This window comes from Tamandua tetradactyla, chromosome 6 (assembly GCF_023851605.1).
Source record: "Tamandua tetradactyla isolate mTamTet1 chromosome 6, mTamTet1.pri, whole genome shotgun sequence".
NCBI lineage: Eukaryota > Metazoa > Chordata > Mammalia > Pilosa > Myrmecophagidae > Tamandua > Tamandua tetradactyla.
Genome location: NC_135332.1, coordinates 47108912 through 47134860, shown reverse-complemented (window position 1 = coordinate 47134860; position 25949 = coordinate 47108912). Strand labels below are relative to the sequence as shown.

At 39.9% G+C, this 25949-nt stretch overlaps 1 protein-coding gene and 1 long non-coding RNA gene across 2 annotated transcripts; one reads left to right on the top strand and one right to left on the bottom strand.

The window, feature by feature from the left end:
• Positions 1-1362: 1362 nt before the first annotated feature.
• LOC143687831 (uncharacterized) lies at positions 1363-25910 on the bottom strand. The gene is made up of 3 exons (XR_013177695.1): positions 25764-25910; positions 25220-25471; positions 1363-1645 (listed from the first exon to the last, which is right to left on the bottom strand). It is a non-coding gene; the product is annotated as an uncharacterized LOC143687831 (long non-coding RNA).
• Positions 21578-23280, top strand: LOC143687830 (C-C motif chemokine 8-like). The gene is made up of 3 exons (XM_077165194.1): positions 21578-21674; positions 22416-22530; positions 22901-23280. Exons 1-3 carry the CDS (start codon positions 21599-21601, stop codon positions 22995-22997), a joined length of 288 nt encoding a protein of 95 aa, XP_077021309.1. The 5' UTR covers positions 21578-21598; the 3' UTR covers positions 22998-23280.
• Positions 25911-25949: the final 39 nt, after the last annotated feature.

Here is a 25949-nt window from a genome sequence, read left to right as displayed (position 1 = left end):
GACATTCTTTTGGGGGTTCCCCATTCAACTCACTACTGGATTCCAGGGGGACACTTAAAGATCTGGGAGACATGTCTTTTAGAAACTTTCCATTCTACCAGCTGAAGCCAAGGAGGAAGAGAGGGGATTCAGCTTCCACATTCCTGAGCCAAGCTGAATCCTTCTAAAGAGAGGAACTCCATCAAAGTTCCAGGGAACTCTCACAAAGTGCCCCGATAAAATAATCAGCACGTAATTGTTTGGCAGCTATTTGTGGAACTCCCTGCTTTTCCTACTCTCCTGGAGGGAGGACAGTTGGAACAAATGAGACATCCCCATATAGTCTACCAAGCAGCAAGATTTGAAGCTGAGGATTTGGGAAGAGGAAAGGCAGAAGGAGAGGGTCCCACGTGCCCAATTCCCAAAATAGTTGCCCACATTCCCTTTTCAAGCCACACTATTCATTTTCAAGAAATTCTGAACCTATTTTTTTCCCACCCAGGCATAGGAATACTTACTTCAGGGGTGAATGAAACTGTGAGGACAAAGCCTTAGCATGCAGTGGCCCTATTCCAGGAGGGAATGCCAAGTGCGAGTGTTGGCATTTCCTACTGCTACTAACCCTCTCTCTGTTCAGACAATCTAGGCATTTTCTATCTAGCCCCTCAAAATTCTTCCAGTGTCTGCCCATTGACCAATTCCAAAACCATGTTTACATTTTTAGGTATTTACTACAGCAGTGTCCCACTTCCAGATACCAAAATCTGTTATTAGTTTCTGTTGCTGCTGTAACAAATTACCACAAATTTAATGACTTCAAACAACACAGTTATATTGTCATACAGTTCTGAAGGTCAGAAGCCCACCCTGGCTCGGTGTGGCTGAATTCCTCCCAGAGAGTCTAGGGGAGAACCCATCTTCTTACTTCCTCCAGCTTCTAGAGGTCACCTAGATTCCTTAACTCATGATTCCTTTCTCCATCTTTAAAGCCTCGTCAAATCTTTCACTTTCCTTCTCTGACCTCTACTTTTATCATCGCATCTTCTCTCTGACTCCGACCCTCCTGTCTCCATCTTCTAATGACCTTTGTGATTACATTGGGCCCATCCAGATAATCCAGGATAATATTCTGATATCAAGGCCCTCAATTTAGTCACAGCTGAAAATACCTTTAAGGTAACATATTCCCAGGTTCCAAGGATTAGGATGTGGGCATTTGGGGATACTATTATTCAATCCACCACACATAGGGACCTGCAAAGATTTACAACAAGTAGCTGGGTACTGACATGACTTTTAAGATCTGGACCTGATTGGTGGCTAAATTGTGAGATAATCTTGTGCAAGTCGCTTTCCATCTTTGGGACCATGGGCTATGGAATTACTTTGGACGTCAAATGATTCCAGAGTTGTTTATTCAGGGTATAAATTCTAAATTCCTTTAAAACATCAATACACCACCAAAGATTCTGATTTGGGATGCTGAAATGAGGAAAGTCTCCCCTTCCCATTGGTATGCTTTATGAGTTCCTCAGATGACCTGATGCACAAACAGGTCTGGGGCCCTGTGTTCCTCAGCTCCGTCATATCCACATTTCTGGGGTCACTGGCCGGTCCTGCAATCTCTGACTTGGGCTTCCATAGTGTGCATCTTTCTGACCTAGACCTGGCCAGGAGTGAAAGGGAATATGGAGTCCAGAAATTCAGCACCTTATAGAATTAGAAATACCAACTGTTTTGCCACCCCAACAATACAATGGAATTTTTAAAAGGACTTTGAACAGCAAAGTTCCCATGAAAACTCTCAGTTGAATAGGACAGCTCAGGAAAGAGAGAGGGTGATGAGTGTGGCATTCCCCTCCAAGCCCAGGAGCCTCAGCCTAAAGGAGAAGGTATGGGAGAACAGAGCTATCAGCAGAGGACTGGGTACAGGAGCAGACTTCAGGTAGCAGTCTTCATAGATCAGAAAATTACCATTTTTTTCTTTCTTTTTTTTTTTTTTTGAGGAAATTATGTTGTCAAGAATACCAGAAGCCCAGCTTTGGCTATTATGACTATGAATAACTTTCAAACCTTCCGTGAGCTTTGAGAGAGACAAGGCTTTGTCCAAGGGAGGGCATACCCACAATTTCCACTTCTATTGTGGCCAAGAGGAAGAAACGCACAGGCAGGAGCCCTGAAGAAGGTGGATCCAGGGGCCCTGGACAAGGGAGTTCCTCCTGAGCCCCTATTCCCAGATGCAGCCTTCACAGTGTCTGTTCAGCAGCATTTCAAGGCTGCTATAAACCAGTCACTGTTGGGTGTCTCCCAGTCTTCTCTTCCCCAATGAGTTATAGTAATTGTCTTGTTCTTATTGCACCCTTGTAGACAGCTGTGTCAGGAGTAGATAAATCCTCCTCTAACTCATTGATCTCCAGATCAAGAAGTCCCAACCGAACCTCACAAAGAGGCATTTATGTAACGTTAAGATCATGGATCTTTTAGCTCTTAAGGCGGGGCTCAGCAAACTACGGTGTGCAAGCCAAAATCCTGTTCCTGTAAATGAAATTTCATTGGAACGCAACCAAGCTCAATTGTTCACATGTGGTCTGTGGTTACATTTGTGCTACAGTGGCAGAGTAGTTGCAACAGATTGGTATGTCCCACAAAGCCATAAATTTCTACTACTGTTCTAGGGCAATGAGTAAGAAGATGCAATGTTAATAGATGCTTATTGCTGTTGGTTGCAAGAAATCAGCTCAGAAAAGAATTGTCCATTCTGCAATCAGAAATTAATAAGTACGGAATCTATAAATCCAAAGTCTTACAGTGTAGGAAGAGGCAACTGTTTCTCAATAACAAACAGTAAAAGAAAACATTGATAAATGCTTTCAGGCAGATTAAAACCCACCCTTGTCATTGTGAATGTGATTATTGCCGCTGAATTGTATGTTTGGGGTTGAAATGGGATATTTTATATTGTACATATGTTACCACAATTAAAAGAGAGAGAGATTAAAAGACAATGGCAATTAAACACAATACCTGATTGCAGACTGTATCTAATAATGGAGGAGAAAATGTTCTAAAAGATAATGGATAATTAAAATAGTTGGACTATCGACTCTACGCTTTATATCAATGATACATTTCTTGAATTGATAACTGACTTAATGTCTGCATAAATGAATATCTTTGTTCTTAGAAAATATACATGGAAGTATTGTATTAAAGGAACATTATTTGTGCAACCTATTCTCAAATGTTTAGAAAACAGAGATGGAAATAGATGCATAGAAAAATGGATAGATATATATACTAGTAATGAGCTGTCTGAGGAGGTTGTCAAGAAAAAATTTCATGTACAATAGCAATTAAAATAATCACATATCTAGGAGTAAACTTAATCAAGGCTGTAAAGGACTTGTGCATAAAAAACTACAAAACATTCTAAAATAAGTAAAAGAAGACTTAAATAAATGGAAAGGCATTCCAGGCTTATGGATTGGAAGGCTAAATGTCATAAAATTATTGATTCTACCCAAATTGATACACAGATTCAATGCAATATCAATCAAAATTATAATATTCTACTTTGCAGAAATGGGAAAGCTAATTATCAAATTTATTTGGGAGGATAAAGGGGTCTCCAACAGCCAAAAATATCTTGAAAAAGAAGGTTAAAATGGGAGGATTCATGCTTCCTGACTTTAAAGCATATTACAAAGGCACAGTGGTCAAAACAGCATGGTATTGACATAAAGAGAGGCATATCTATTAATGGTATCGAACTGAGAGTTCAGAAATAGACTCTGAGATCTATGATCAATTGATTTTTCAAAGCTAGCTGCTGGAATGCAATATATCAGAAATGGAATGGCTTTTAAAAAGGGAAATTTAATAAGTTACAAGTTTACAGTTCTAAGGGCATGAGAATCTCCAATTAAAGCAAATCTGTAGAAATGTCCAATCTAAAGCATTCAGGGAAAGATATCTTGATTCAAGAAGGCCAAAAGAGTTCAGGGTTTCTCTTTCAAGTGGAATGTCACATGGTGAACAAGGCATCTGCTTCCCTCTCCAGGCCTCTTGTTTCATGAAGCTCCCTCAGGGGTGTTTTTCTCCATCTCCAAAGGTTGCTGGCTGGTGGACTATGTCTCTCTCAGAATCTTGTTGCTTTCTCTCTTGTTGTTCTGTCATCATTCTCTGTTCTCTCAGAATCTCAAACCTTTTCCAAAAACGTTCCCTCTTTTAAAGAATTCCATTAAAGTAATCAAGACCCACCTGGAATGGGTGGAGACATGTCTCCACCTAATCAAGTTTAATGCCCACACTTGATTGAGTCACATCTCCATGGAGGTAATCTAATTAAAATTTATAACATACAGTACTGAATAAGGATTAGAAGAAACCATTGGTCCCACAAGTTTGATTAGGATTAAAACATGGCTTTTCTAGGGTACATAAACCTTTTCAAACCGGCACAGTTCTCAAGACCACTCATCTGGGGCCCTACAGTCTCTCCAATAAATGGTGTTTGGAGAACTGGATATCCACAACCAAAAGAATGACAGAGGACCACAAACTCACACCCCGTACAAAAATTAATTCAAGAGGGATCAAAGTCCTAAATATTAGAAGCAGTACTATAACACTCCTAGAAGAAAATGCAAGAAAACATCTTCAAGATCTAGTGATAGACAGTAGTTTCTCAGACTTTACACCCAAAGCACAAGCAACAAAATAAAAAATAGATAAATGGGAGCTCCTCAAAATTGAATACTTCTGTACTTCAAAGATCGTAATCAAAAGGACGAAAAGGCAACCAACCTAATGGGAGAAAATATTTGGAAACCAAATATCTGATAAGGGCTTGATAACCAGAATATATAAAGAAATTCTGTAACTCAACAACAAAAAGACAAACAACCTAATTTAAAAACAGACAAAATAAATGAACAAACGTTTTTCCAAAGAAGAACTATAAATGGCTAAAAAGTGCAAGAAAAGATGTTCGGCCTTACTAGCTATTAGGGAAATGCAAATCAAAACCACAGAGAGATATCATCTCATACCTACTAGAATAGCTGCTGTTAAACAAACAGGAAACTACAAGTGTTGGAGAGGACGTGCAGGAACAGGAACACTTATTCATTGCTGCTGGGAATGTGAAATGGTACAACCACTCTGGACGATGGTGAGGTGGTACCTCAGGAAGCTAAGTATAGAGTTGTCTTATGACAGGGCAATCCTGCTCCTCAGTATATATACAGAAGATCTGAAAGCAGGGATGCAAACCATTATTTGCACATCATTGTTCATAGCAGCATTATTCACAATTGCCAAAAGATGGAGACAACCCAAGTGTCCATCAACAGCTGAATGAATAAATGAAATATGATATGATAGGATACTATTCAGCAGTAAAAAGGCATGAAGTCTTAAAGCATGTGACAACATGGATGAATCCTGAGGACATTACATTAAGTGAAATAAATTTCACAAAAGGACAAATATTGTACGACCTCATTAATATGAACTAATTATAATATGTAAACTCAGAGACATAAAATATAGAATATAGGTTACCAGGATATAGAAGGAGGCAAAGGATGGGGAGCAGTTGCTTAGTATGTGCAGAATGCTAAACAAGGTTGAACTTAAACATCTGGAAATCGATAGAGGTGATGGTAGCATGTTATTGTGAGAATAACTGGCAGCACTGAATGGTGTGAGAACGTGATGGAAAGGAGAAGTTTAGAGTCATGTATGTCACCAAAAGGCAAGTTGGAGGTTAAAACATGGGAATGCATAATTCAGTGAGTCTTGCGGTAGACAATGTGATTAAGCATACAAATATTTTAAAGTTCTTTCATGAACTAGAACAAATGTGCAGCATTATCATAAGGAGTTAATAACAGAGGGGTATAAGGGAAAAACACCTACTGCAAACTATAGACTATAGTTAGTAACATCTTAACATTTTTTCATCAACGGTAACAAAATGTACCATACCAATACTATTGGTCAATAACGGGGGGGATAAGGAGATTGAGAGGATTTACATTTTCTTTTTTATTTTTATTTCTTTTCTGGAGTAATGAGTATGTTTTAAAATTGATCATAGGGATGTATGCACAACTATGTAATGATACTGTGAGCCAGTGATTATATACTTCAGAGGGTTTATATGGTATGAAAATATATCTCAAAAGAATTGCAAAAAGAAAGATGAGGGATGGATGGATGGATAAATATATGATGGATTAGATGATAAAATGAATGATATGACAAAGTGAAAAAAATTTAAAATTTGATAAATCTTAGCATCCAGGTAGGAAATAGGAAATATATTGGAGTCCTCTGTATTATTTTTATTTTATTTTTGCACCTGTCCTGTAAGCTTGAAATTATTTCAAAATAGCAAAAAGTTAAAAAACAACAACAACAACAACAACAAAAAACAGCCTTGTGGTAAAGATCAAATTAATAGTATTATTGTCCCACATCTATTGCTGAAACCCCTGATGACTTTAGATGGTGCACAGTTCATCCTTTCGGATGGACCAAAGGGCTCAGGGAAGAGATACAATTGTTTTCATAACAAATTACTCTAACACCTGGTGACTTAAGACAGCAATCATTTTATTCTGTCATGATTTTGTGGGACACAAATTCAGAACGGGTGTATCATGAATACCTTATATAATACCCCACGTTGTCTGAGGCCTTGGATACCTTGAGCAACTGGAAGCTGCCTGGGGGTTCTCTCTAGGGCCTTGGGTCTCCACCACATGGTATGCTCATGGGGTTACCTTGGGCTTCTCCCCAGCACAGGGATTCAGGACAGTCAGGCTTCATAAAAGAAGGCTTGCTCCCCACACTTCCCCCAAGGAGAAAGAAGAAGCTGGAAGCTGGCATAAAGCCAACAGAAGGAGTGGTCAAATCGAGTCACCGAGCAAGACCAGATTCGAAAGGAGAAGAAATCGAATCTTTATAAGGAATTATGTTCAGAGGTTTAAACACAAAAGCTGACTAGGAACATTATATGTCTTTCAAGTTATTGCAGGTGACTTGTACTAGCTGTTTCATTGCTGGGTCACAACAGTTACGATTTTATCCAGTCTGCCTCCTGCCAGGTATGAAAGCAATGCCACATCTTTTGTATTTGTTTGTTATAGCAGGTTGTCCCACTGCCAGTACAGACTGTTGCATCAGTAGGCTTTTGCCGGATTATGCTGCAGTAACAATGCCAGATTGTCAAGGTTTACAACATTATTTCTGGTTCATCTTTTTAAAGCACCATCAGTCTTTTATTTGCAGGATACGAAGTTCTCTTCAGTGAGGTTTTGTTCTCTCTGGTTACTTTTTATTTTGAACAAATGTTAGACTTACAGAAAAGTTGCGAAAATAGTACTGTGACCCCTGACAAGCCAGAAGCACCTACAAAAGATGGACCCTCATCTCTCAGCTCCCCTTAAGATTAAGGGACGAGAACTCTGAGGGGGAAGTTGAGGCAGATTAGAACAGGGTCCTGAGAGTAGAGAGAAGCCCTTGGATAAGGACAGATAATCAAGGTCAAAAAGGCCCCTGTGGAGCACATGTCAATGTACAAAGGAGATCAATTTAACTTTAAAATGGTGTTTTTCCAATCTAAAACTTCGTATAAAAATTGCTTTTTGTGTTTGTTGTGATCAAGTTCTGCTAAGTTCATTCTTATAAATACATATCTCTTCTTTCTGAAGAATTTTTGCTTTAGTAGATATTTTTATGTCTATTTTGTTCCTCCTAACTTCTACTGACAAATAGAAGGCTAAGGAGAAGCAGAAGATTAAAAAAATTTCTATTGCTTATATGCCTTGCCGTGCAGTGGAAAGAACCACAAAATTTATCTGTGAATAGCTTGGGGGAAAAAAAAAGCAATCAAAAACCTAATTTTTTTTTTAGATAAATACTGATTTTAATTAAACATAAGGTAAACACTAGGCATCCATCATGTTTCAGTCTAAAAATTGGCAAAACTTAAGACAAGGCAGTTTTTTCCCATACTAGCTATGTGGTTCCAATTACCAAAGAAAAAATAGTTTATGAAAGCGTTAAACATAAAAATAGAAGTCTGAGATTAAAATAAAAAGTGTACTAAAACAGCAATAACAACAAAGTCCCCTGTCTCCACAGACACCCTGCCCAGGGGCTACCCATTTATGGGAAACACCCAGCAGCAGCCGACACTTCTGGAGTCACATGTCCCCTACCTGAGTGAGTCATCTACGGAAAGGTGAAGCCAACCAACCCACCCAAATGCACTATCCAATTCCAGGTACTTCCCTGGAGAGGAGGCAGGGGCAAAGAAGGCCCCAAACAAAGGAGGCAGGAGAGGATTAAGTAAAGCTAATCTATAAAAGCAAATGGCCCCACATTGCCTATTGCCTTTCTCCTTCCTCACCTCTGTCTTTGCAAGAGGGCCTGCATGTCCTCTTACTGTGCTCTCAATAAATTTTCTATCTGCTTAAAAAAAATAGTACCACAAGTTTCCACAGATCCCATGTGCAGCTTCCCCTAATGTTAGTGCTCTACTTTTCCCATGTCTTGTAAACTTTACAGTAACTCTACTCCATAGACCTTCATTATGAAAGTCAGGATGGAGAGGTAATCTCCACCTGGTGCATGCTGTTCCCATGGTAAAGGAGAAAGATGCGCTGGTGGGACCATGAGATGGCATTTAACTTCTGCTCAGATATGGCATGTGTAACTTCTGCTGCTATCTAACTAGCCAAAGCGAGTCTTCTGGACAAGCTTGGTATCAAAAAGCACAGAGTACACTTCTCCTGGTAGACCGAAAGGAAAATACAGGGTTGGAGACAAACAAATCAATGTATATACTGCATAAGTTAGACAAGCTCCACAATATCACTGTCTGTGGGTTCTGACCACAGCAACCAAATATGCATCTTAATTGACTCTGAGGAAGCTTCTAATTGGGAGACAGCGAGGAAGAGAAAAAGAGAAATTGGAGTGAACACTTCCTTAGCAGACATTTGGACAGCTGAATAGGATACTAGAGGACTTTAACAGCAAAAGTTTCTATATTAAGGTTTTTTACATTTAAACAGAAGCCAACAGCCAGGAAAGGGAATTGCAAGATGAAAGTTTTTTACTGGCTTCAATCTTTTGAACTCCCTGCAGAGCTAGAATTTTCGAGGCACAAAGACACTCCTCACTGGGCTGCATCACCAAACCCACTGAGACTCAGAATATTCCTCGTCTCAAGTTCCTGGAGGACACTTGAGACCTCTTGGATACTCATGTAATTCCCCCAGTACAGTACAGCATTCCTGCAAGTGCGTGGCCCTTTCATGGATCAATTTAGAAGAAATACGACAATTTTAGGGAGACCTTTTTCAAGAGGCTATCAGCATTACTTTGAGCCCCTCCCCAGTACTCCTTAGTCCACTACATGCCCACATGTATTAGCTAGGGTTCTCCAGAGAAACAGAATCAGCAGGAGATATCTGTAAATATAAAATTTACAAAACTATCTCACATAACCATGGGGATGTAGAACCCAAGGTCTGCAGGGCAGGCCGTGAGCTGGCAGCTCCAATGAACGTCTTCAACAAACTCCCAGGAGAGGCTGGGTGGCTAAAGCAGGAAGAGTGATTGTCTCTTCTGAATCCTCCTTAAAGGCCTTCTGGTGATTAGATTAAAGCACCACTCATTGGAAAAGGTACTACACTTAGCTGATCACAAATGCAATCAGCTGTGGATGCAGCCAACATGATTTAAGTCCATGAAATGTCCTCATAGTAACAGACAGGCCAGAGCTTGCCCAACCAGACGACCAGGCACTACCATCTGGCCAAGTTGATACATGAACTTGACCATGACTCCCCATTTCCTAATACAAATAATGACAGCTAACACTTACTGAATACTAACTGTGCTCTGCACAGTTTCATAAGACTGTTTATTAACTCAGCTAATCCTCACAACAACCCAAAACAGCTGAAAAACAAAAGTCTTTTTCTGCCTTCTCTTATTTCCCAAGGTTTCTTGGCCTCTGACTGTTCCTCTGACATGGCTAAAAGGAAGCTTAAGGCCATCTAGTTCACAGCTGGTAAAGGCAGGTATGGATGGAGCCACTCTCTGAATCTGTACCCTGGGCAGATATCACATGTCAGTGCAGAACTATGAACTCAAACCCCACATAAAGCCCCACAGTTCTCTCCAAATCTCTCTGGGCCAGTCCCATCAATCAGAGAGTTCTTACTTGAATACTATTTTAACTTGACCCTCCTTCAACTCAAAATAGACTTAAACTCAATGTGGAACCTGAATTAGATTCTAGAACAGAAACAAGACATTAGTGGGAAGCTTGATGAAATATAAATAAAGTCTGGAATTTAGCTAATAACAATGTGCAAGTGTCAGTTTCCTAGTTTTGACAAATTTACATTGGTTATGTAAGGTATGGGGAAGATGGGTGAGAGGTGTACAAAAACTCCCTGTACTACTTTTGCAAATGTTGTCTAAATCTAAAATTATTCTAAAATGAAATGTTTATTAAAAAACACTCTGAGACATCTTGGGTACAGTATTTGGGAGATGGTCCCAGAAAGCACCGGAGAGGAAGGAAAGTGAGACAGGGAAGGGGGTAAAGCTAATAAAGGGTGGGTGAATAGCAGGTACTACTGAAGGCAATGAAAGCTCAGTCCTGTTGGAGTTCTTCTGAGAAACCATGTCTCAGAATGGTTGCAGCAGCTCACAGGAGATTGGAGCATTTATCTAGCTTTTCTTATCTCCCACTGGATGAAGTTTGCCTCAAGGGTGTTAACTCCCCTGCATTTCCAGTCTTGTCAGGCAAGTTTCAGAGGTTTCAGAGAAAGCTTACAGCAATGGCAATGCAGGCATAAAGGTACAGAGATGCATGCTTTTGCCATGGAAAGCTATCAGTTGGCTGGAAAGTCCCCTACAAGTGTCAGTGAGCTCAGGTGTGTGACAGGGTGCGGAATGAGGCATCAAAACATCTGCTGCAAAAGGAAATTTTTTGTTCTATCTGATCCCATCAACTATCAAATTTTACAGACACAAAAGGTGAGTAAAGCTAAAAGTCCAAACAGCCACCCTTATTAGAGGCTAAGAGAAGAAAAGACCCAGATTACCTGATTATTAATTCTGTGTCATCTCCTAATAATAATAATTATCATTATCATTTCTTCTTGTTTCTCTGGATGCAACTTTTGCATGAAACCACTTCACTGGAAAGAGTAAACAACCCTGAATGGAGTCTGAGTGTCTATAACTCATATGTATACACAGACTGCATAAAGCATTGCCTTAAGTTCCCTACCCCATAAAAACTATCTTATTGCATGATACCACTGACAGGGAGCAGTCATGAAAATCTAATAAAGTGGTCATTTTGGAAAGCCTCGAGTCCTTTCAGAAACTCCGCAAATCCAGAGGCCACTGTAAAAACTGCATTGAAACCAACGGAAACATTAAATATTAACTCCTTCTTAACACTTAAGAAAATGCCAGCTCCCATTGAACTAAAGCAACGTGAAATAAGTCATGCTCTTGAAAATAAAACAGCTGATATACACATGGAAAATGAAATAAATAAATGCACATTTAAACTAAATGGATTTTCCATTACAGAATTTACACATATGCTAAAAATAATAATATGCAACCACTATTTAGGGTACAAACTAAACAAGGAGCAATGGACCAAGATGTATGCGAGCCTAAAGAATGTTAACATATTTTAAACTGTTAATACAACAAACAATATTATATTCTGTAAAAGTAGATAGATGCTCCATCTTAGAATAAAGATTTCTTTTGTATATTCAACATATTTAATTTATAATCATCAAAATAAGAAGTCACCTAAACCGTAGATAAGTTCTAATTCACTCATAGAATAGATTAACAGATACTGAATAATATGCATGAGTCGTGAAAATTTACTTCATAATGTTAAATTTTAAAAATTAATAACGCCCAACTCATTCTATGAAGTCTGCTATAAAATCAGACAAAAGCAGTACAAAAACGGGAAAAGTAAAGACCAACACTCCTCCTGAATACAGACAAAAATTCCTTAATAGAATATAAGCAAGGAGACTTCAGCTTTATATAAAAATAATCATAAACTTCCCAAACTCCAACCAAAACCATTCCTGCCTATCCTAAATAACACCTAGGGCATTATATAAGATTCTACAAAAGTTCCACGCACTAGGATAACTTTCCAGAAACCCACAACCTCCAGATGGTCCCTGGACTACATGAAGTCCTGAAATGTAGAGGGGCCAGCCTCTCTAGAACATCAACTAGTTCCATCTCCTATACCATATTATCAACAGCCCCTTCCAACATGAAAAGGTTAGAATGGGCATAGCCCAAAAACCCCTAAAGAGTGGGTGAAAGATCAAAGGTGATGGTGCAGTTATACAGAGATGATAGGGTTCAACAAATGAGTCTGATTGCTGAATCATTATATTGATATATCTTTTAGTCTACAGTATCTTAGAGCAGCTAGAAGTAAAAATCTAAAATAGTGGAATTGTAACCCATATCAAACTCTGAAATCTGTTCTACAACTAATTGTTGTGATGTGCTTTGAAATTTATTGCTTTTTTTGCTTACGTATTATTTTTCCCAAAGAAGAAAAAGATGTATTTCTTCTAGCCCCAGTGTTTTGGATCAGCTAGAAGAAAAAACTCTGAAACAGTGGAATGGTAACCCATAACAAACTCTAAAATCTGTTTTGTAACTACTTGTTAAAGTGTACTTTGAAAATCATTGCTTTTCTTTATTTTCTTTGTATATATGTTATATTTAGTAATAAAAGCATTTTAAAAACCAAAAAATAATAATAACTATACACCATGATCAAATGGGATTCATCCCAGAAATGCAAGACTTGTTCAATATTTGAAAATTAATCAATATAATTCATGACATGACAGGCTAAACAACAAAAATCACATGATTATATTAATTATGCAGTAAAAGCATTTGACAAAATTCAACACACATTCATGAGAAAAGCGCTCAGAAAACTAGAAATAGGGGCAAATTCCTCAGTTTGATAAAGAGCATCTATAAGAAACCCATCATACTTAAGGGTGAAAGATTGAATGCATTCCTCCTAGGATCAGGAATAAGACAAGGATGTCCACTCTCACCACTGCTAATAAACACAGTCCTGGGAATATTGACACATAGTAGGAAAGGGGCAGGGCAAGATGGTGAAACAGTGAGGTGTGGAACAGTGAGGTGTTCATCTTCTAGAACAGCTAGTAAATTGCCAGGAACAGTACAGAACAACTGCTGTGGGACTTCACTGACTGGACACATAGCATACACCAGTCTGGAACAGGCAGAACAGCTGAGACTCCACACAGCACTATAAGTTCCGCAAGCTGCAGAGGCCAGTGCCCCTCCCTGATGGGCACAGCAGAGTGGTTCCCTTAGGGAAAGAAAACAGACTTTACTAGTAGCAAGGGCTTAGATCAACCAAACTCCAATTGCAGAATTAAATAACAAATTCTGACTACTGAAAACAGGCTATAAGCACAGATAAACCTGGATTAAGCACTAAAGGAACCTGGATTAAGCACTAGGAATTTTTGCCTAGGCAAAGAGGGGTCAGACTGATGGAAAAAAAATAGAGAGAGAGGCTTTTTACTGGAAAATGGCTGGACCACAAGAAAAAGTGGCACATAGAGCCTGGGGACACATGAACCACATAACATCTTCAGCTCTTGAATGGCAAACCCCTGGAGCGAGGGTGCAGCTCTGAAAAGGCTTTTTTCTTTTTTAACCTCATACCAGCTCATTAAATAGAACTGTGAGCACTCTCAGCCTCCAGCACTGCTCCAGGCAAGGGTGGAATTAAGGAATGTCTGAGAGACAAATTAAATAGTCAGGCAGATGGGGCAATTCCTTAAAGGGTGTACCTTCCACAAGAAAAAGGAAGTGGGGCCCAGCTCAACTGGAAGCTCTTCTTCATGGAATTTCTGCCCCAGGGGATGGAAACAGAAGCAAGCAAAGCCTACCTACTACCTCAGCCTCTGTCTCAACCATGTCCCAGGCAGGGAGAGGCTGCTAAAATTAAAGACTGCACATCACTTTACACCAGTGGGGAGCTGCTGGCTGACAATCACGGTGGGAAGGACAGGAAAAGTAGCATCTAAAGGCTTCACAGAAAATTTGACAACCTTCTGGGTCTCACCCTCAAAGAAACTTGATACTGGCTACTCTCTCCTCCTGAGATGTGAGCCTGTGTGGTCTGGGAAAATCTGACTGGAGCTGATAACATCTGAGGAGACCCTCATCAAGAAAAAGGCTTCATATAGGCAGGGCAAGAAACAGAAAAGCAAGAACTGACAAACTGCAATCAATTAAACAGAACCTATGCTAGAGGTCTAGAATAAGTTGAACTGAATGCCAGAGAACAGATAGAGAACAAAGCCATCCAACAACAAAACCCTAGGTAAAAGAGTGGAAACAACCTTCAGAATAAACTAATTAAGAAAGTCAAATGCCTAAACACCAGCAAAAAATAATGAGTCATATTACAAAAACAGAAAATATGGCCCAAAGGAACAGACCAACACTTCAAATGAGATATAGGAGTTGAAACAACTCATTCAGGATGTTTGAAAAGACATGGAAAATCTCATCAAAAATCAAATTAGGCTGATGGTGTATACATATGATGGAGTACATATAAATGAACTAGGCTTAACAGATATTTCCAGAATATTACATCCCACAACAGCAGAATTCACATTTTTAATAAGTGCTCATGGTTTCTCAAGGATAGTCATATGCTGGGTCACAAAGCAAGTCTAAATAAATTTTAGAGATAGAAATTTTGCAAAACACTTTTTCAGATCACAATGGAATGAAGCTGGAAATCAATCACAGGCAGAGGGGCAGAAAACTCACAAGTACATGGAGGCCAAACAGCACACTCTCAAACAACAAGTGGGTCAAGGAAAAAATTACAAGAGAAATCAATAAATATCTCAAGGTAAATGAAAACCCCACATATCAAAATTTATGGGATGCAGCAAGGGCAGTGCCGAGAGGGAAATTTATTGCCTTAAATGTCTGTATTCAAAAAGAAGAAAGAGTTGAAATTGAGGAATTAACTGTACACCTGAAAGAACTAGAGAAAAGAACAGCAAACTAATCCCAAAGCAAACAAGAGGAAAGAAATGATGAAGATTAGAGCAGAAATAGATGAAATTGAGACTATGAAAACAAAACCAAAAGTTTGTTCTTTGAGAAAATCAATAAAGTCCATGGACCCTTAGCTAGGCTGATAGAAAAAAAAAGAGAGAGAAGACACAAATTAATTAAATCAGAAATGGAAGAGGAAACATAACCACTGACCCCACAGAATAAAGGAGGTAATGAGAGGATACTATGAGCAACTATATGCTAATAAACTAGACAATGCAGACTAAATGGGCAACTTCTTGCATAGGCACGAACAACCAACATTGACTCAAGAAGAAATAGATGACCTCAACAAACCAGTCACAAGTAAAGTGATTAAATCAGTCATTAAGAAGCTCTCCAAAAAGAAAAGTCTAGCACCAGATGGCTTCACATGTGAATTCCATCAAGGATTCAAGAAAAAAATAGTATCAATCCTGCTCAAACCCTAAAAAAAATAACTGATGAGGAGGGAAGGTAACTTGACTAATCCTATGAAGACAATATCATCCTAATATCAAAGTCAGACAAAGACATACAAGAAAAGAAAATTACAGACCAATCATTTTAATGAATACAGATGCAAAAATCCTTAGCAAAGTACTTGCAAACTGAATCTAGCAGCACATTAAAAGACTTATACAGCATTATGAAGTGGGATTTAGTCCAAATGTGCTGGTTTGAAAGGATTTATGTAACCTATAATAGTCATGTTTTAATCCTAATAAATCTTGTGAGAGCAACAGTTTCTTCTAATCCCTATTTAATACTATAGGCTGGAAGCTTGATTAGGTTGTCTCCATGGAGATATGACTCAATCAATTGTGGGTATTGAACTTGATTAGATGGAGGTGTGTCTCCACCCATTCATGAGGGCCTTGATTAGTTTACTGGAATCCTATAAAAGAGGAGACATTTTGGAAAGAGTCCTTTTTGAGAATGAAGAGCGAGCTGCAGAACTATGACAGAATAATGAGAGAACCAAAGTCCACCAGTCAGTGATCTTTGGAGATGAAGAAGGAAAATGCCTCCTGAGGAGCTTCATGAAGCAAGAGGCTTGGAGAGAAAGCTAGTAGATGCCACCATGTTTGTCATGTGCCTTTCCAGCTGACAGAGAAACACTGAACATCATGGGCCTTCTTGAACCAAGGTATCTCGCCCTGGATGCCTTAGATTGGACATACCTGTTTTAATTTGAACATTTTCATGGCATTAGAACTGTAAACTTGCAACTTTAAATTCCCCTTTTTAAAAAGCCATTCTGTTTCTGGTATATCACATTTCAGCAGCTAGCAAACCAAAACATCAGGTGTGCAAGACTGGTTCAGCACAAGAAAATCAATTAATGTAATACACCACATCAATGAGTCAAAGAAGAAAAAGCAAAGGGTCATCTTGATTGATGCAGAAAAAGCAGTTGAGAAAATTCAACATCCTTTCTTATGAAAACACTTCAAAGGATAGTAATAGAAGGGAACTTCTTCAACATGATAAAGGGAATATATATATATATATATAAAACCACAGCTAACATTAGCCTCGATGGGAAAGCTTGAAATTTTCCCTCTAAGATCAGGAAAGACAAGGATGCCCACTGTCACTATTGTAACTCAACATTGTGCTGGAACTTCTAGCTAGAGGAATTAGACATGTAAAGAAAATAAAAGGTATACAAATTAGGAAGAAGTAAAACTCTCACTGTTTGCAGATGACATGATACTATATGTTAAAAATCCTGAAAAGTCTACAACAAAGCTATTAAAGCTAATAAATGAGTACCACAAAGTGGCAGGGTACAAGAACAACATCCCAAAATCCATACTGTTTCTATGCACTATTAATGAGCAATTTGAGAAGGAAATTAAAAAAAAACTAAGTATAATAGCAACTAAAATAATTAAATATTTAGGAATAAATTGAACTAAGGACACAAAAGACCTCTACACAGAAAACAACAAGAAATTGCTGAAAGAAATCATGGAAGACCTAAATAAATGGAAGGGCATACCATCTTCAAGGACTGGAAGACAGATAAAATGTCAATTCTACCCCAAATGATTTATAGATTGAATACAATACCAAGAAAAATCCCAACAATTTATTTTGCAGAAATAGAAAAACCAATAACCAAGTTTATTTGGAAGGAGAGGATGTTCCAAATAGTTAAAGACATCTGAGAAGAAAAATGAAATATGAGGTCTCACACTACCTGACTTCAAAGCATATTACAAAGCTACAGTGGTCAAGATAGCATGGCACTGGCATAAAGACAGATATACTGACCAATGGAACTGAATTGAGTGTACAGAAATAGACCCACTCATCTATGAACAATTGGTCTTTGATAAGGCAATCAAGCCAACCCAACTAGGACAGAGCAGCCTCATCAATAAATGGTGTTTGGAGAATTGGATATCACCACGCAAAACAATGAAAGAGGATTCATAGCTCATACCCTGTACAAAAATTAACTCAAAATGGATCAAAGACCTAAACATTAGAATTAGGACTATAAAACTTTTAGAAAAAAATGTAGCAGAATATCTTATAAATCTTATCAGTTTCCTAGACCTTACACTAAAAGCACAAGCAATGAAAAAAGATAGAGATAAATGGGATCTTCTCAAAATTAAACACTTTTGTGCATCAAAGAACTTTGTCAGGAAAGTAAAAAGTAGTCTATGAAATGGGAGACAATATTTGGAAACCACATATCAGATCAAGGCTTAATACCCAGAATATCTAAAGACATTCTAAAACTCAACAACAAAAAGACCAGCAAGCCAATTTTAAAAAATGGCAAAAGACAAGAACAGACACATTTCAGAACAGGCAATACAAATGGCTAAAAGACACATGAAAAGATGCTCAACTTCAGTGGTTATAAGGGAAATGCAAATCAAAGCCACAGTGAGATATCATCTCACCCACTAGAATGGCCATTATCAAAAAAACAGAAAATGACAAGAGCTGGAAAGGATATAGAGAAAAAGGCACATTTATCCACTGTTGATGGGAATGTAAAATGGTGCAACCACTTTAGAAGGCAATCTGGCAGTTCCTCAAGAAGTTAAGTATAGAATTCTCACATGATTCCAGCAACCCCGTTACTAGGTATGTATTCAGAGGAACTGAAGGCAAGGACACAAACAGACATTTGTACACTGATGTTTATACAGCATTATATACAGTTGCCAAGAGGAGGAAACAGTCTAAGCATCCATCAATGGATGAGTGGCTAAACAAGCTGTAGTTTATACATACAATGGAATATTACACAGATGTAAGACAGAATAAAGTCATGCAGGATGTAACAATGTGGATGAACCTTGAGGATATTATGTTGAGTGAAATCAGCCAGAAACAAAAGGACAAATTCTGTATGTCCTCACTAATAGAATCAACATAAATGAGTGAACTTGGAGAGCTAAAGTTAAGAACACAGGTTAGAGGATAGAGATTGGGCATTTGGTGCTGAAGGAATACAGAATGTGCAACAGGACTGATTGTAAAGTTTAGAAATGGATAGCACAATACTAACTAATGGTAGCACAATAATATAATTACACCGAATGAGGTTGAATGTAAGTATGGTTGAGGGAGAAGGACTGGGGTCACATATGATACCAGAAGGAAAGATAGGGGACGAAGACTGAGACGGTATAACTTAGGAATGCCTAGAGTGGACAGTGATGGTGATCAAATGTACAAATATAAAAACTTTTTTGCATGAGGGAGAACAAATGAATGTCAAATGATGTTGAAAATGGGATGGCATACAGGAAAAAACACAATTAATGCAAGCTAGGGTCTATAGTCAACAATAACAGTGCAATATGTTTCCACTAAATGTAACAAAGGCATTATGCCAAAATGAAATGTCAACAGGCTTGGGACATGGGGGAAGGGTAAGTATTCTGTTGTTGAAGAAAAGGAAATGTCTTCATATAGATTATGATGGCAAAAGCATGTCTATTTACTTAGGTTGGATTGTATGATGTGCGAATAAAATAGTTTAAAAATTAACAGAGAGAAACAAGTGCCAGAGAAAATGTGGAGAAAGATATGTACCTATTCACTACTGTTGATGGGGAAGCTGAGAGGTGCAGCCCTTCCAGAGGACAGCGTGGTGGTCCCACAGGAGGTTAGGGGTATGATCCTGCAACCCCAATACTCAGTATATCCTGCAACCCCGATACTCAGTATATAACAAGGAACTGAGACTGGGGACACGAATGGGCATTTGTACACTGGTGTTATGGCAGCAATGTGCGTGATTTGCAATGGATGGAGGTGGTTTAACAGTACAATGACTGAGGAATGGAAGGGGGAACTGTAGTGTATACATACAACAGACTACTGAGCAGTTACAAGAAAGAATGAAGTTGTGAGGGATGCAACTAGGTGAATGAACTTTGAGGACAATATGTTGAATGAAGTGTTAGAAAAAAAGACAAATATTATCATGCCACACTCATATGAACTAACTATAACATACAAATTCAAAGAATTGAAATCAAGAGGCCTATTGTAAAGGGTCCTAGATTGTAAGCTCTATGGCAGTCATATATATTTTGGTGTTGTAACTGTTATTTCTAAATTCTGACATACTGAACTACTTGTGTATAACCTGGCTATTCCCTGAAACTTTGGACATTCATGTGACACCTGAGACTCAGAGTTGGAGCACTGAAGCTACAAAAGTTATCATTACCCCAATTGTTAAAATAATTGATCGGCCTTTGAGTAGAGATATGAATAAAGCTGGTCTGGACAGGAATAAGGTAAATCAGAACACAGGTTGTAAAGGATGATATGGTCCATATTTTAAAACTTCAACTTCTGTGTGAGAACAAAGGGAGAGATGTTTATTTGGTGCAAAATTTACATTTTGGGTACCACACTATCTAATTGAACTTTTATGGTCAATATCATGGTCAGGTTCATATGTCAACTTGGTGATACCTATTCATCTGGTTGGGCAAGTGCTGCCCTGTCTGTTGCTATGAGGACATTTCATAGAATTAAATCATGATCATGTTGGCTACACTCACAGCTGATTGCATTTGTAATCAGCCAAGGGGAGTGTCTTCTGCAATGAGTGATGTTTAATCTAATCACTGGAAGGCTTTTAAGGAGGATTCAGAAGAGACAGTTTCTCTTCCTGCTTCAGCCAGCAAGCCTCTCCTGTGGAGTTTGTCCAGACCCTTTATCAGAGTCATCATCTTCACAGCCTGCCCTATGGATTTTGGACTCTGTTCCCATGGTTACATGAGACACTTTTATAAATTTTATGTCTACGAATATTCTCTGCTGATTCTGTTTCTCTAGAGAACTCTAGCTAATACAGTCAGTTTATCTGAACACCATAATTACATGGAATCTTGACTAGGGCATGAGATCTGGTTGGTTTTTACAGGTTAGTGTGATGCCCTGATATATCCTAGAGTAATTTAGGCAGAGAATAAAAAAGTACCTGCAAAATTCCTTTGGCAGACTGGGGGAAAGGAGGAAATACTAAATTTCCCCATCTGGGGAATTCATAATATTCTTGCAAGCAGTTGGGGACAACCAAATCAATAGGCTGAGCCCTTGATCTTGGGATTCCCTCCTACAAAAGTAATTCCTGCAAAGAAGAAGCTAAGCCTTCTTAAAATTATGCCTAAGAATCACCCTCAGAGAATCTGTTGTTGCTCAGATGTGGCCTCTCTCTTTAAGCTAACTTGGCAGGTAAACGTACTGCCCTCCCCCTTGCATGGGACATGACTCCCTGGGGTGTAAATCTCCCTGGCAACGTGGGACAGGACTTCTGGGACAAGCGGGGACTGGCATCACGGGGTTTTCCTGCTAATGTTCTATTGTTCTCTTCCTTCCCGGGTCTCAGAAAAGCCCCCAGGATTGAAGGCAGTGACGAATCCATTTTAGAGCCCAGCCAAAGTGTCAGTGTTTCTTTCCAGACTCTGGGGTCCCAGAGATGCTGTGTAAAATGGGAAAACAGGGAGAACCTTTGCATCTCTTCTCCTCACTTCTGACTTTGGTATCCCTGCTTCCTTCCTTTTTCTACAGAAGACTTTTCATTTCAAAGAAACAGAGCCCTTAATAGTAGCCTTAGATCATATGGCCCCGTCAGCCTGGGCACAGCCCCAACCTCATCTACCACTCTGGGTCTTGGATGGAAGGCTCAGCCTAAACTTAGCTCTCTCATTTCCTAGCAAGCTCTCCAGGGCAGGGCACTGGTTAGCAGATGTATTACTCCACCCTATGATTCTTTCACAATGACAACTAGATTCCCTCTCACCCCACCTACTTTTCTGTCTCACTTTCAGCTTTCTATAAAAGGCAGCCAGAGCAGCAGAGAGACCCACAGCCTTCAGTCAGAGCTCACACCCCGCCCTCCAGCATGAAGGTCTCTGCAGCGCTTCTCTGCCTGCTCCTCACAGCCGCCACCTTCAGCACCCAGGTGCTTGCTCAGCCAAGTAAGCTTCTTTTCTCCTCCCCTCTGGGTTAGCATGTGTGGGCAGAGCAGAAGGTACGCAGATTCTCACTTTCACAACTGCTTTTTCAAGATAGAGAAACTGAGAGGCAGACAAGAAATGGGCCGGATCACATAGCTGCTCACGGTCAGAGCCTGAACTAGAAGCCAGCTTCTTCCACACTCCAACTCTGGAAGTAGATCCTCTGGAGCCTGAACTGCCCCAGCTCCTTTCAGCTGTGTCTGGGGACCAGAGTCATCCAGGAGAGGGGTATTTCCAGATACAGTAGAGAGCAGAGGAAGAGACCCAGAGTCTGGACTTTGTTTCATTCAGTCCAGCTCCCAGAGACAGCAGCTCTGCCGAGGCAGTGGGTGTTAGGGAAACTCAACAGGCATAGGATTGCTGGGAGCCTAAAAAGAGATGGATTGCTGGGGTCCCTGAGATGATCTTCCCTGGCTGTGATCATTTGGATGATTAGCCCATCCTAGCAACCCAGAGTTGACACCAGTTCTTCTTCCTCGTGTCAACTGGGAATGATGCATTTTCATTCTACAGTCCACAAAAGTGAAACAGAAAATTTGAGGTATACCTCAAAGGACAGAGGCATTGGACTGGATGTGGGTGGCTTCTCCCTTTAGTTCTTCCTTTTCTTTTGACTCCTATTTTTGGTCTTTCCCTGCTTTTCAAACAAAAAGACTCAACACATACCTTCAAGAGACATCTTTTCTTTTGGTTTCATTCCAGGTGGGATTCTAATCTTTACCTGCTGCTATAAATTCACCAGAACGAAGTTTCCCCTGATGAGGCTGGAGAGCTACACACGAATCACCAGCAGCCAGTGTCCCCAGGAAGCTGTGATGTGAGTGGACCAGAAACCACCTACCCTCGGCCAGCAGTCCAAAGTTCTTGCCCAGGGCAGTGGACAGAGCTGTTATCTGACTAATCCAGCGTCTAACACTCCGACGCTGAGACTATCTCTAATCTAATCCCAGAAATTTCCCAAAGGAACAACTGAGTCCAAGAAAAGAAAGTGGATTCCCACTCCCAGCTCCCTGTCCAGCCACAAGAGTAGCTGCTTCTCCCAGAGTTGCCTCCTTTATCCTGCCTTCCTTCTCCTACGCTGTGGTCCAGGGGCATAATGGGTCAGGCAGGATTAAACAGAGTAGGTTACACTCCCAGGTTGTATCCTTCAGGCACTCCGTCTAACTGTGCCCTCTCTCCCCCTTCAGCTTCAAAACCAAACTGGCCAGGGATGTCTGCGCTGACCCCAAAGAGAAGTGGGTCCAGGAGGCCACAGAGCATCTGGACAAGAGACTCAAGCTGTAAAGCCTTGAACATCCATGCCTGAATTGAAGCCAAGCCAGAACCTGAGAAACAAATAGTTTATATTCCCTACCCTTTCAAGTTGAGATTATTTTATTATAATTCTAAAGAATATGAGCTTGGCTTTAATAATGTGAATCATAATTTTGCTTAAGTGATGTTTTATATTTTATGTTATTAATATTTTAATTTAATCTGCCCTGGATTTCAATGATTCCCCTACCAACTGTATGATGCATCTTTCCTCTCTACCTCCCTGCAAAGCTGCAAATGTCTATGCAAGGATCGATGCAAACATTTTTAATTTTCTTAATTTTCGGAGGTAATGTACCTATGAAAATGAAAAATTGATAGTAAATGTTTTAGGAATTGAATTTTCATATGGTCAACCTGAATTTTCACATGAAATATATTTTTCTTTAAAATCTGAGTTTGATGACTTTTTGTAAAATAAGATAAAGCTGAAGAGTTGACAGGGTAGAGGGCATGATTTCAGAGGGTGGCTCATAAACATATGATAGACCGTGGCCTTCCTCCAACCCCTCTCTCTGTCTGGGCTCATCTGCACATCAGGGGAAGTCAGGCAGCCTTGGCCAGGTCCACATCTGATAGCAGCTTCAGTCGCTTCTGCATGTAACTTTCTTCCCTTCCAGGGTCATTCCTCTCCTCAACATCCCCTACTTTAACCATAATCTCTTCTTTGATCTATTGCACAAGACTTATGGTTAGCTGGTCTCCAATCCAGACTAATACAAACATCACCTGCTGTTCTAGTTTGCTAGCTGTTGGAATGCAATATACCAGAAATGGAATGGCTTTTATAAAGGGGGAATTTTTTAAGTTGCAAGTTTATAGTTCTAAGGCCATGAAAATGTCCCAATTAAACCAAGGATATAGAAATGTCCAATCTAAGGCATCCAGGGAAAGATACCTTGGTTCAAGAAGGTCAATGATGTTCAGGGCTTCTCCCTCAACTGAAAAAGCATATGGTGAACATGGTGGCATCTGCTAGCTTTCTCTCCAAGCTTCTTGTTTCATGAAGCTCCCCCAGGGGCATTTTCCTTCTTCATCTCCAAAGGCCTCTGGCTGAGTTGGCTCTCGTGGTTCTCTTGTGGCTTTCCCATGGATCTCAAGCTTTTCTCCAAAAATGTTTCCTCTTTTAAAGGGTTCCAGTAAACTAATCAAGACCCACCTGGAATGGGTGGAGTCACATCTCCCTCTAATCAAAGGTCAATACCCACAATAGGGTGAGTCACATCTCTGTGGAGATAATCTAATTAGGTTTCCAAACTACAGTACTACATAGGGATTAAAAGAAACAGTTACTTCTACAAGATGAATCAGGCTGAAAGCATGGCTTTTCTAATAATCCTTTCAAACCAACACACCTGCACTGGGAAACAAGTGACCTCACAAGTCCCCTTCCACATCTGAGAACCATGCGTCCTAAATAATTTCCATCTTTATAAGTTGGGCAAGAAGGAGAGGATCCTGCCACCAATACAGAATACTGGTAGAGACTTAATAACTTGAAGCTGAGCTGTTTGGAGACAGGATTTCAATCAAAGCCCCAGGTAGAAATATTAGGGTGTCAAGAGGAACCAGACAGCTTAGAAGCAAAGGGACAAATGGCTGGTGGTCATTCAGAGCCATTACTGACCCTCGTCCAGGTCCAACACTCTCGCGGCATCTCCTCCCATCCTCTGGTATTCATCTCAAAATCAACAAGGAGTGTAGACCCAAGTTCCAGTATAGACCAACCAGGAGGCAGACCAGGAATAGGTGTAGAAATAAATTAATGCAATAGTTACATGAAACACAGTAAGCTGTCTGGTCATGGGAAAATATTAGGCAGTATCAATACATTGACAGTATCAATGTACCCAAGCCCAAATGGTATCTGCTCACAGTCTTCTTTGTCAAGACCTATCTTTTCATTTCCAAGGAATTTTTAACCCATTTGTTTCCATGCAGTTCTAAATCCCTTATCCCCACAGCATAAACTGTTTGGTATAGAATATCAGAAATCCCCACTCATGATCAGAAACAGTTGCTGATACATAACGAGACATTGAGTCCAACAGGACGCAGAGACTGGATATGTTCTACCATTAGCATGCTTTCTAAAGTTGGGCAAATCACTTTACCTGACAGGGTCTCAGTAAATAGGATTGCAATAGATGAATCGCTCTCAAATTGTGCATCAACATCACATAGACACTTACAAAAACACAATTTCCAGGTAAAGTCTCTGATGCAAAGTGTGGGATAAGAACATTGTCTCTTTCCATCTTTGTAACGATTTCTCCTCCAGATCTGGGAAACTGTACATGGATATGCTCTGAGGTTCCCTGATGTTCTGTCTTTCAGAACAATGCGGTCTCTAGGTGTGACCTTCCACTCCAGCCGAAACATGACTAGTGCCTTTGGGGCCCATTTGCCCCAAAGGCCTGAGTGTTGAGCAGGCACCACCTGTCCTGAAGAAGCAGAGGCTGTAACTGCTCGCAACTTACTCATATGGTTTGTCTATATTTTTCAGCCTAAATCACATTTATTTGGGGACCATGTGACAGAGTGCTAGCCAACTGGACAAGGGCTGAAATGATGGAAGCCACTTTCAGACCTGGCCCCTATGAACGGCTCGCACCTCCAGCCTTTTCCCCCCATAATGGTGACAGGGGCGGCAATGCGTTCCACAAAGCTCAGTTTCAAGGTGGAAATGGCCCATAGCCACAAGCCACTGCTTGGAGGAGAACCCACCTGACCTACCGAAACTGTGATGTGAAAGAGAAACAAATATTTGTTTTGTTAAGCGACTGAAATGCGGAGTCTAGCCTAAGCAGATTAACAGAGACACTGGCACTGGGATCGTGGGCTGCCATTAAAATTGACTTTGGGCAGCAGGCGGTGCGGAAACGGACTATGGCAGCTGAAAGATGGATTCTGGGTACGGGG